The 13,376-nt window shown below is 39.4% G+C and overlaps 1 protein-coding gene across 1 annotated transcript in view; it reads left to right on the top strand.

Annotated features, from left to right (window-relative positions):
• Nucleotides 1-13,376, top strand: part of lim2.1 (lens intrinsic membrane protein 2.1) — an 82,646-nt gene that overhangs the window by 61,096 nt on the left and 8,174 nt on the right. Inside the window, 2 exon segments of the mRNA XM_054626435.1 lie at nt 8,504-8,643; nt 8,645-8,708. Of these exon segments, the coding sequence (XP_054482410.1) occupies nt 8,504-8,643; nt 8,645-8,708 (204 nt within the window).

The raw sequence follows: 13,376 nt of genomic DNA, 5'->3' as shown, positions 1-13,376 counted from the left end.
ATAAGCCTGGCAATTTCCCCCTGAAAACGAATGATTAATGCTGAATGAAGGAGAAAAGGTGTGTAACGCTTTTCAAATCAGCAGAGTCTGTAAAAGGGAGACCGCTAATTATATTGCTGTTTGTATGACCTCTGCTTAAGTGCATGAAAGCCTCCTGTAAACGACAGGTGAAATTGCATTTTCAAGTAACATTTTAAAGGTCCATGTGGGCACTCTGCCTAATAAAGCCATTTGTAAATGACTCCTCTTTTAGACTCCATTAGGATGTGAAGTAAGGAGTGTTTTGTCATAGGATTCAGAGTCAAAAAGCATGCAATCAGGACATCCAGAGAATGTAGCAACCAGTGAAGGGGATAATTAATGAGATTGCCTTATGAACTGCTTAATTACTGCCTGTTGGCCTCCTCAATTGTCCCTCCAAGTGCTGCATTTGTTCCCTGGTTGCCATTATGCTCTGATTGACAGAGGTGGCAACCACTGGAGAGAATCAAGACATCTGAGGGCTTATTAATTGTCTATTTACACATGGAAACCAGGCTGACAATTACTGTGACCAGTGATTAATATGTCTGATGAGGGGGGGTCAGGCTGTTGTGAGGAGACCTTGCAGCATAAACATGATGCAAAGGCGTAGGTCAACAATTCTTCCGTGTCCAAATGATGAGGCCTTACATGACACGGATATGAAGCCACAAATTACTTTCTTTTAAATTCTGGAGTGAATGTTTTAAGACATTTGCTACATGCACACATCGGCTAATGTATGTCATGTGGTTATTTATTATTATCTCACATTTCAATTGTTTGAAATAAGCTATGCTTAATTAAAGATTATACTTTACTAATGGCCAAGTGTAAATGTACATGTAACAGCAGTACACAGAGGGATAAACATGTTATTTTCATTCTTTTTTTTAATTAAATAAATTAATAATAAAAAAAGATAAATGTATGTATGTAAAACAAGGAACAGAGAGACTGTGTGGATACAGTACAATATGTGGATACAGTACAATATAGAACATATACATTACAGCAACGTAGACTAAATAAGAAAATATATAAATTGTGCCAACATTTGAGCGTACTGTAGTTCAATATAAGTATAAGTATAAAAAAACTCTAAATATAATCATTAATACATAATATACATAATATTTTTGCTTCACATATATTCATTTTATTTATTCATAATACAAGTATAGAGAATGTCACTATAAAGCATATCATAAAATCTATCTCTTTTTTTCATTATGACACCATCATTGGAGAACAACTATAGACTCAAAATTATAATAGCAAAAACAAAGGTTCTAAACAGAAAAATGTACACACACACACACACACACACACACACACACACACACACACACACACACACACACACACACACACACACACACACACACACACACACACACACACACACACACACACACACACACACACACACACACACACACAGATCATTTGGACACACACATTTGTCTCATGGTTTGATCATTTACTTAATACCCAGGAAGGATGGAGAACAAGTAGTACGACTTATCAGAGGGGTTACAGGGGGTTAAAGCATGTGAGAGGCACCAAGGAGAACACTCCTAAGATTTATAGTGTGTGTATTTGAGATGTGGAGAGGGGCCCTGCACCTCCGGTTTAGGTCTGGGCTTTGTACATCTTGCCCCCCCCCCAAAAAAAAGGAACACTGTGCGTATACTCAACAGGGGTGGAACTCCCAGCCAACAGCCAACCCCTCCTCCATCCACAAACACATACGCAGCCTGTTAGCGTGTGTGTGTCCACTGACCCGTTATGACCTGTCCTTTCTGAAGGGAACAAAGGTGGGAGTGAAAGAGGCGTGAGATCACACACATTTAAATCAAATGGATGAGTGCTCTTATTCATGCGATACCCACTGGGGCAAACGCTGACAATGTCTTGCTTGTTCACTGCCTCCATATTAGTCCAGGACAGGCTGAAGTGGCTGCAGTAACTGCCACACTGCTCATTAGATTAAAACATTGTTTTTACAATGTCGGCATCCTCACTGGGTAATTACTTCAATACCTGTAGAATGAAATGACTGACTGATTGATTACCAGTCTATGTGACTGTCCTGGTGTTCAAAAGTCCACTGGAGAACTACAATATAAAATTAAGCATTTTGTAATGTTTGAGATAGAGGAAGTACAGTTATATGTTTTATGAAAAAGATATCATATGTGTTCAGATTTTTTTTTTTTTTAATCATCTAACATGGGATGCACTTATTATCTCTTTCTTTTACCACACATACAAACTAACATCTTTTGATCTTTATTTAGCTGAAAGATTTTCTATACGATGCGCAGAGCATCAATAAAGCCAAAAACAACGATTTGCTATGTAAAGATATAGAAGAGTAATGTCTACCTGAGCGGAGATTTAAGTTGTTCTCATGCATATGCTACCATACCTACTCAGTCGGCTAGCTAGCTAGGCCAGAGTATGAGCTTGGATTTATACTCGGTATCAAAGTGACCTTTTGGCTCGAGCGACCACAGAAACATCTTCCGAATCAAAAATGCAGTTTAAGTAACTCTGGATTAACCAGCTAAAGTTAAGAGTTGTTGCTAACTGGCGCCTACTGGCCAAATCTGGTAGCAGTTGGTGAGCTTGCTTGCTAAGAGACATGGTCATGTATTTGGCTAGGGGCTACCAAGTCTCACGCATTGGCTGTGAGCCTCATGAAGTTGACCCTTGAACGCAGACTGGAAAATAATAGTATAATAATGTTACTCGTTACCCGGAGATGTTTAGAAGGAGATTAAGATTTCTAAAATGTTACAATTCTAGCTAAAACCTGTAGAGCTAACATTAGCAGAGTAGCACATCATTAACTATCGTTAGCACTTCTATGCTAGCTAGTTACTGAAGGTATACTAAATGCATACACATGCTGCTTTTTATTTTTGATGATTGTAACAGTAAATTAAGCCCTACCCGGCTTAACAGAACAGTGTTGCTCCTCATAAAGCTTCTCTTTATGCTGACGATTTATTGGTTTATATTTCTGACCCAGCTAAGTCTGCCCAGGCATTAATAGAAATTCTTAGACAATTTGGGCCATTTTCCGGATATAAATTGAATTTTGCAAAAAGTGAATGTTTCCCTTTAAACAATTTGGCTACTGAAACCCCAGAAATGCAACTGCCATTTCATAAATGTAATTCTGAATTTAAATACCTGGGTATTTATATCACTCGGAAATATGAACATTTGTATGATAGGAATTTTTCTCCATTATTGATTAAGATTAAGGAAGACTTTGACAGATGGAAAACGATATATTTCTCACTAGCAGGCAGGGTTAACGCTATTAAGATGAACATTCTACCACGCTTTTTGTATTTGTTCCAATGTCTGCCACTCTTCTTGCCTAAACTCTTTTTTACTACTTTAGATAAGCTCATTACAGGCTTTTTGTGGGGCAATAAACTACCGAGGATAAATAAAGTGATGTTGCAAAGACATCGCACTCAAGGAGGTCTCTCTCTTCCCAATTTTAGATTTTACTACTGGGCTGCAAATATACAGAAAATAATGTACTGGATTAAATTCCCTCAAATTAACTGGTGTCTAATTGAAGCTAATTCGTGCCCCTCTTGCTCCCTTGTATCGTTGGTGACCTCTAGTCTCCCCCTTTCCCCAAGACAATACTCATCCAGCCCTATAGTAATTACAACATTGAAAATCTTATCCCAGTTCCGCAAAAGATTTAACCTCTCAGCTGCGTCTAGTATAACTCCTATTCATAATAGTCACCTCTTTCTTCCCTCTAGACTGGATCATGCATTCAATTTATGGCTTAAAAATGGCATTATTAACATTGGTCAATTATATATAGGTGGGGTTTTTGGAAGCTCCGGAGATGTATTTGTGAAATATAATATCCCTCGAAACCATCTGTTCCGTTATTTCCAGGTACGGCAATTTGCCAAATCTCTAAACCCTAGTTTTCCTTATTTACCCCAGGAATCATTATATGAAACAATCTTGGATTCACCACCAAAGCTTAAAGGTTTTATATCCAGAATATATCAGATTATTAACTCAGCTGCTGAGACTAATATTGTCAAGATTAAGGGAGATTGGGAAAAAGAGTTGGGAGTGAGTTTATCGGAATCATTTTGGAATCAAGCTTTAATCAGAGTGAATAAGAGTTCATCATGCTCACGCTTAGGCATAATACAGTTTAAGGTACTGCATCGCTTACACTACTGTAATTCCAAACTCTCAAAGATTTACCCAAATGTACAAGATAGCTGCAATCGATGTCATAATTCACCTGCAGATCTTACGCACATGTTTTGGTCCTGCCCACAATTGGTAGACTACTGGAATGGCATATTTAAATTCCTTTCCGATTCCTTGAACCTAAACCTTAAACCCAATGCCTCTATGTGTATATTTGGTACAGACTCTGATAAAGATCCAAACTTAAACAATAAACATAAAAATGCTATTGCTTTCTCAACCCTCCTAGCGCGTAGGAGAATTCTGATGGACTGGAAATCACCCCGATCCCCAAGTTGCACTGTGTGGGTGAAGGATCTTATGTTCTTTTTAAAATTAGAAAAAATTAAGTTTTCGCTTCGGGGTCAACCTGACAAATTTGGTTCTACTTGGGGCCCAATTATACAACACTTCGACAGATTGAAAAGTCTCTCGGCAGACTTGTAGCTTAGGACATTTCCCATCCAGCCCTCCTTTAATTTACTATAATATTCACTGTTATTATTTCTTATTTATTTTATTCTATTTTATTTGGACTTTATTCTTAAGTTATCTTTTATTATTATTTACTAACTGACATGCCCTCCTGTACTCTATTGTTTTGCTTTATTTGTGCTCTGTACTTGGGTCACTGTTTGACATCTGGGGTAGTGTGTATGTTCACCATTGGGGGGGGGGGGGAGGGAGGTTTTGGGGTGTAAAAAACAAAACAAAAATTTCATTCATTTGTATTCTGCAAGAGTTACATGCACATTGTGTGATATACATTGTATTGTTATACTTTTTCATTCAGAATAAAAAAACTATACAAAAAAAAAAAAAAGAACAGTGTTGCTCCTTAATTTCATAGTTCATCTCCAGGTGATGTGGTGGTTCACTTTTACGCTTTCATCTGTAGGCTTGAGCTTCTATCTATTTTACTTTTTTTACCACTGTATTAGTTTAAGATCATTGATGTATCCTTTTTACCAAAAATTGGATTGTGACATTGTGGGCTCCATGGTAGCTCTGACAGCTAGACCAAGGAATTGGCCCTTGACACTTTTTACAGCTCACATGGCACACATTCTTCTCACAGAGAAAAACCAAATGTATTACTGATTAAGGAACTTATAGTTCCATATTACCCAACTAGAGAGCTGCGCTCAATCAATGCAGGGTTACTTGTGGTTCCTAGAGTATATAAAAGTAGGATGGGAGCCAGAGCCTTCAGTTATCAGGCTCCTCTTCTGTGGAACCAGGTTCCAGTTTCAGTCCGGGGGGCAGACACACTCACCACTTTCAAGAGTAGGCTTAAGACCTTCCTTTTTGATAGCGCTTATAGTTAGGGCTGGTTCAGGTTCGCCTTGGTCCAGCCCCTAGATATGCTGCTATATGCCTAGACAGCCGGTGGACTACCTAGGATACGCTGAGCTCCTCTCTCCTCTTCTCTCCCTCCTTCTTTATGTATTAATCTCCTATTTATGCACATTACTGATTTTGCTTCTTCCCCGGAGTTCTTGTGCTTTCTCGCCTCGCAGGTTCCCAGGAATCGGGGTTATATTTGGACTGTCATCGTGCCACCTACTGAGGCCCTGCTGACACCCACTACTACTACCACTATCATTATTAGTCACATTACTATTATTATTGCCTGTACTATTACGCTTATTGACTTGCTTGTACCCTGGAGTCTTTGTGATTTCTCGCTTCGCAGGCTTCTATAAATCGTGGCTGTACCTGGACCGTGGACGTGCATCCTGCTACGGCCCTGCTGACACCGACTGCTACCACCATTATTATTACTAGTCACATTACTATTACTATTACCTGTACCATTAAGCATTTTAGCTTTACTTCCACCCTGAAGCCCTTTTGCTTTCTCGTTCTGCAGGTTTCCATGAATCGTTGTGGTACCTGGACCGTAGTCGTGCCTCCTGCTGTGAGCCGACTGACACCCACTGCTACTTCGATTATTATTATTAGTCACATTACTATCCCTATTTTCATGGCTATAATTCTACTGTAATAATTGCTGCTGTTATTATAAGTAGTCTTATTATATGAATCATTTATGTCATATACATTGAATGTGTTGTATCTCTGTTATGCTGCTCATTCTGTACACATGACATCTATTGCATTCTGTCCATCCTGGGAGAAGGATCCCTCCTCTGTCGTTCTCCCATAGGTTTCTTCCTTTTTTCTCCCTGTTAAAGGGGTTTTTTAGGGGAGTTTTTCCTGTGCCGATGTGAGGGAAGGACAGAGGATGTCGCATGTGCACAGATTGTAAAGCCCTCTGAGGCAAATTTGTAATTTGTGATTCTGGGCTATACAAAATAAACTGAATTGAATTGAATTGAATTAATGATGAGTAGTATTAGTATTACTGAGGTCCATCATGTCTATTGTCAGAATTGTTGCACAGAATAGTCAGGCTCTATTTTTGTGAACCTGGTGGCCCGGTCAGATTGCAGTCATGCAGGTGCATCCTGCCAAGTGCGTTGGGAGCGTGATGAACGCACTTTTGTTAATTTCGTGGCCATGTTCACTTGGCGCATCTGTGGTGCCATTGGCTGGAGGCATCCCAGGTTTTTATTTAAAAGTGAGTCAAGGGGACCCAAAAAACAGAACGTTTTAGTTTAGAAAATTGGCTTAAAAACATTGGGCTCGATTTTCAGGCTTTTGTGCCGTCTCCTGTGCCCTAATAACGGTGATTATAGCTACATATTGCCGTTTGGTTAGTGGCCCACAGGAAATCAATTTAAAAGAAAACACTATGTACAAGCGCAAGGTGATATGTCTTCCATGTCTAAAACTAATGAGAGGGTTAGCTGCCATATTTGATGAGGTGGGAGTGGGAACTTGTCGGTTTTATATGAAGAGTGGCATTTCACAAGACCTGGAATTGCTCCTGGTTATGTAGCTCAATGGCGTTGGGGAGGTGGAGCGTGTGACCCCTTCATACACGTCCGTGGCATTGAGGAACAGAGTAAAAAGTTTAAGGATAAGCTATTCAAAAAATGTCCTGGTGCTTTGTGAAATGTATTCAATGTGTTTGTCTCGAACCTACCTGTTGATGTGCAAAAGAAACTGTGTAGAATAATTCATCAAAACACCACAGTGTATGATGTGCACATAAGCATGAGGGTTCTGTTGTTATTTAGGTTTCACAAAATCTAACCAGCCAATCTGCCGTGCTTTGTTGTGGATTGACAGTGAAATCATCTCTCCAGTAATTCCCTTCTCCACAAATCTTTTAGCATATGTGCGTATTATCTTTAAACGCAGGAAAACCCGCTGACAACAGACAATATTGCCTTTTGGGTAAACAGGGTTAGTTAACAAACTACACTGAAAGTTGGCAGAGGTTTTGGCTGAAAGATGAGTAAAGATGACTAAAGAGTTGCGAAAAATATTGGGGGGAAAATGGCATTATCAAATAAAAAGTCCTCTAAAACTCTGTTATCATGAAAATAATTGCTTTATTGCTTCTTTAATGGATAGCCTGAGAATATCAAAATATATTATTATCCATCAATCCATTCACCCAAATTCAACATACTGAAACACCAAAACCACATAAACATGCAGAAAGCCCTTAAATTGGGCAAGGAGAGGTCACTTGATCAACTTAACACCATGTCTACTAAGTGACAATTTCTGAGGATTGTTTGTTGTTGACAGCAGAACAAATGAATCAACAACAAAGTGCACCAACAGGTCAGGATTTATAACACTTAGCCAGCCTGCCCATATCCCAGATTTGTTGCGCGATTTATTTAGAATAATGAATACATAGTAATGTAACAACAATGATACATAATATATATTCAACTAGATATGCATACTACATTAATATGTAAAATATTAATGAATGATTAGAGACCTGTTTTTCAAATGTATCCACTTTGTACAATTTTGAAATGCTTCCTTTTCAGAAACACCTGCCATGTGGGTCAGAAAAGTAGAGAGAATAAGATGCATTTTCAGATTTGTCCATGTGAGCGTGAACGTTGCCTTAGCTCTACTCTCCAGGCAACCCTCCCAGAGACAGGAAGTGTTGAACTCAGGGGGTGGCGGGCTGACTGAATGGGAGCATTTGCACTCGGAGCCGGAGTCCCTCGCTGCTACAGGGTTCCCTGCTGGAGCGTCGGAGCAGGCCTAAGCCCCTCTTTTCTCACTGCCTTCCCTGTGGATTAAATGGCTTTCGCTCGCCTCTTTTTCCTTTGCTTGCTGCCAACGGGAGTGGCATTTCACTTCTTCTTCCCATGGCCTCCGCAGATGAGGCAGCAGTTTTCTGTTTTTCTTCTTGCTCACTTGGAAGGAGCAAATGACCAGCGAGAACTCAATTAGCAACATGTCCCTCCCGGCCGGGGGTCCGAGTCGTCGCTTGTTCAGGACGTATCAGAGATCAAGCCAGCCTAAGTGAAGTGACAGCAAGCGAGCGAAAAATGGCTAACGAAGTGTGTGTGTGCGTGAGGGTGGGGTGGCGGCAGCATCTGCCCCCATACAGATTTGCCTAATTGGGTTTGACTCCCACAATTACAGGGTAATAATGGCCTTTTCAACCTGACCATGTCGAAGTGAAAGGCAGTTGCTCTGCCCACCCGCATGCTGTCAGATGATTTGTAGCGGAGAGCGAGCGACAGGGAGACGGGAGAGAGAGATGGGGGAATTGCCAATGGACTTTGGTTAAGCAGTAGTTATTGAGTCTTTGATAGGACTCCAGGAGGCCAGGGCAGCAACAATGACAGAATTAATGGGCAAGGCACGATGAGAATGTCAGCTCAGCGGGGGGCTGCTGTGGCCTTTGAGCTGCCTTCTGACGTCTCTGTGATTGTGCTCTCCACAACATTGTGAAAAGGCTTGACCTGTTTGTTGGTGGATCTGGTCTTGAATGTATTTCTTTTTGCACAAAGCTACTGGGCTTATGATAGCGCAATATCCTGGAGTTGTCTCTGAATGAGGGATTAATGCATTGAGGTCATGATCAAGTGAACTTAATTTGTCTAATGCGTACATATACAGTCAGATAATGTTTTTCAAAATAAGGCTGGTGAGACGCAATCAAGCTGACTGGAGTTGGGGCAAAGGAGGCAGCATGCTAACGTAAGTCAAACCCTTGAAAAGTAGAAACACCGGGACATCTTTATCTAAAATATAAAGCAGCCATGTAAGGAATCCATTCTAGATGTAGTGAAAGACAAACAGGTGGAAGGTGAATTTGAAGATGAAGAAACCTTGATTTTAGTTAAGCATAGATTTCCTCTAACAAGTTTAGCACACAGCCATAGGCAACGCACTGGAGGAAAGAATGTATTACAGCTGTGTTGAACTAACCTGAAAAACACTCAAAACAGCAGAAACAAAAGCAGGTTGGTTGTTTCATCTTTCAGATAGTTGACTGGAAATGACTTTCAATGCAACAGATTGCCTGTTTTCTCTTAAACTGTGCCATTTAGTTGTGAAAAGAACCAAAGAATCCCCATCTAATTTAAGTGTTCAGGATGTTTGGTGGTTTATGATCCAACCCATGTTGCCACAAGACTTTCTGGAAAACAATAACTCTGTAGTAAGTAATTTCCTGCTGGGTGTAAATAGTTAAAAGGCTAATTCCAAGGCACATATTTTTTTCTTCTTTTTTTTTTTATTTTTATTTGTATTGCTACCTTGCCTTTACTTGAGTAGTAGTAGTAGGTGCAAACAAGAAATGTGTTGAGGAGAGAAGGCTATGACATGCAACAAAAGCTAGGTTCCCCAGCTGGGAATCAGACCGTGGATGTTGGGGCCACAGAATACACCATAACCCAATTAGACTATCGACACACCCAAACCCACAGCACAATTAGATTAAATTGAATGATTGTATGCTGTGGTTAATGTAAATGTAAGGGTTCAGTGATTCAAAATGTAAGAAAACCATGTTTGATTTAATGCACTTTTGAAAACAGAAGCGAATGATGGGATGAGTTAGGAAAATTAAAGATGATAAAAAAATAAATCTTTAATATGTATTTCACACAGCAGACACAAAGAGGCTGGTGGTTCAGTGTCAGTATTGCAGCACTGATATTGCCTCCATTAATAATTGAATTGGATTAGAAAACATTGTGGATTCACATATTTACTGACTGAGGTCAAGTTTCCAGGAATGCAGATGTGTTTCTCTTCACATTTTGAATCTTTACATTCAGTTCCTAAAGCCCTATGTAACACTTTATAAAACCCTCTTCTTGAGAAATATCTTGATCGAGAATCAGAAAGCAAAGCACTCTTTGTGCACAGAAATAAAAACAGAATCCACAGGTCTGACACACACACACGGAAAGTTTCCAGTGTGTGCCAACTTGAATGGACTTTAAAGCACCCAGCTGTCAGTCATGATTAGCCGTAACGATGGACCCATTTTGACACTTCAGAATCAAGTCTTGGCAAATAGCCCTGGGAAGAGGAGCCACATGCTACTAGAAGGCTTTTCCCTGATATAATTTGTGGCTGCAAATTACAAAACAGAGGCAGAAATAATGTGTAAAGTCAAGTTTGGTGAGGGAGAAAATGGAAAAATTTAGGGCTGTGTGCCACTCTAATGGATATCCTTGTGGCTGGGAGAAAATGGGACTCAATAATGTGTCCTTAATGTCTGCCAGTGCTGTTTCAGGGAACGTATCAGAAGAAATGTCCCCTGCCATTTCTGCAAGCAATCACTTAATGGGACGGGCAAATCTCAACAAAATGGATGTACTGATCTATTTCTGGCTTGAGAGATGGAATGAATCCATGGCTTTTGGAAGACACAAACGAGAAAGGTAGAGGGGGAAGAAAAGAACAGGCTGCAAATAAGAAAGGATAAAAACAAGCCTTTCACGAATCATTCAGCGAAACAGCATGCCTGCAATGTCTGTGTGTGGCTTAAGTGCAGACACTGACAGGAATTTCAATTATTTAATTAGGGAGAGAAAATGAAAAGACTTAAGTGTTGTGATTTCTGCAGTCTTTCATAGATCAATCTAATGTGCGCTCACATTGGAAATCAACCAAGATGGAAGAGGGGCAAGTGAAGTAGCGTCTTCTAAATCACGCAATTAAAATGGCAAATTAGTTTCTTGATATATTCATTTAAGTGGTTAAGTGGAAATGTTTCTCTCCCCATCCACGCAGCTGTCTCATGGGTGGGTGTGGAGAGGCAGCGCCATCCACATGCTCTTATGATTAGAGCCACCGTTCATTTGCCGAGGAAACGCTGAAAGCACTTGCTGCACAAATTAGCCATTTGAAGGCTTGAAAATTCAATTCTGAGGAGTTGATTTAAGTATTTAGGCAAAACATGGCTGAAACGTAAAGATTTAGAAGCATTTTGCCCGCTAATGTCGATAACTTTCAGGGGCCATTATAGGTTTTTGAGGTCCTTGTGTCTTGTAAAAGGCACAGCTGGAAAATAGCAGCATTTCACAATTTTTGGCTCATTTCTGTCAACTTGACACCTCTATTCTCACATGATCTATAGGCTGTTTTCCTGTTCAACAGCCTTGTCCATGTTATAATTTGGACATTTTGTCCATAATGAAAGGTCATCTGATGCTCAGCCTCTTGTTCCATTAGCATGAAGATGGATCGAAGCTTCTGACTGACAGAGGATCTGTTAGTGGGGTTTATTTGGCAGCGACCGTATATATAGTGTGGCATTGAACTGAATGAGGAGACATGCAATACTGAAAAGTATAGAATGAGGTTAGTAATAGGAACTAATATATAAAGAAAAACTAATGGACTCATTTGATGCAGGGTCTTCATGAACTATGTGACTATAAAAGGTAAAAACATTTTAGATTTCCTTTTTTTTGACAAGATAGGAAGAGAATAAAAGATTATGCTTATCATCAAAGCTTTGCAGGTATGTGCTTATAATGACATGAATCTTTAATCAGATTTCAAGAAATAAAGCTGAATGTTTGCAATTATTAAAAAAACGAATCACTATGGAGCCCAGTGATAACTTTAAACTAGGAGGCCAAGGAGGCCAGGCAAAGTGGGAATGTGAATCTTCATAAACATACATTTATGTTTCAAGTCAACGAAGGTTGTTGTGATTTTCTGACTAATCCTCTCCCATAAAACCTACAACAGCTTTAAATCTACAGTCATTTGTCTCCTTCAGTGTGCAATTATGCAACAATATTCATCATTTTTTGATTCTATGAACATATACCCTCACTGTGTTTTTCTTACTTTTAGCTTTCGGCTTTAGTTGTTACTATGAAATGGTGGAAGATATCTGCTGCTTTAAAACTAGCACTTACACCGTCTGCCTTCAAAATTCTACTTAAGTAAAAGCACAGAAGTATTAACAGCAGAATGTGCTTAATGTATCAAAAGTAATGTAACTCATTATGCAGGATGGACCCTATCAGTATAATGCATAAGTGTATGATTAGTACTGATGCATAACTTGTTTTTCCTGATCAGGGCTGTATGGCCTCACACACACTGCACTGATTGATATTTCTCGATGTCCTGGTAAGTTTTGTGCTTGGACAAGTTATTCATTTCTAATTATTAGATATTGGGATTTTGGTGGGCTCACATAAATCCCACTAGGCTTTGATGCACTCCACTCTGAGCAGATATAATCAGAAATGATAACGATAGTAACACGTCAAAATGTTTATCATATATGTGGGTGTGTAATATCATAGTAAACCAGCAGATAGAGTCATGTGGTGGAATAAAAAGCACAGTGTAGAGAGCTGAAGAGATGACCTCTTTTTGTAGTCCAACAGGAAGTTAGCGTCACATTGGTTCCCTCAGAAGGCCTGTGAGATTTTTACATTGAGTTTTGCATTATTGCAAAAAAGAATCTCTGTGGCACATAAACATTTATGATATTTACAATCAGCAGATGTAAACAGCTAACGTTATGCTCTAAAGGAACTACACCATTGACACATGACTTCACATCACCACCACTAAGCTAATTTAGACACTTTTTTTAGACCAATGCTTCTAAACTCACTAGAGAGGTATTCATTTACGTATTTTATGTCGTAGAACTAAATGTTAATATCTCTTCAGCTTGCATTAACCACAGGCCTTATTTCAGACATCAAACAAAAACACATAAA

This window comes from Anoplopoma fimbria, chromosome 24 (assembly GCF_027596085.1).
Source record: "Anoplopoma fimbria isolate UVic2021 breed Golden Eagle Sablefish chromosome 24, Afim_UVic_2022, whole genome shotgun sequence".
NCBI classification, from domain to species: Eukaryota; Metazoa; Chordata; class Actinopteri; order Perciformes; family Anoplopomatidae; genus Anoplopoma; species Anoplopoma fimbria.
The sequence above is the reverse complement of the archived record's forward strand: the minus strand, read 5'-3'. Positions and strand labels throughout refer to the sequence as shown.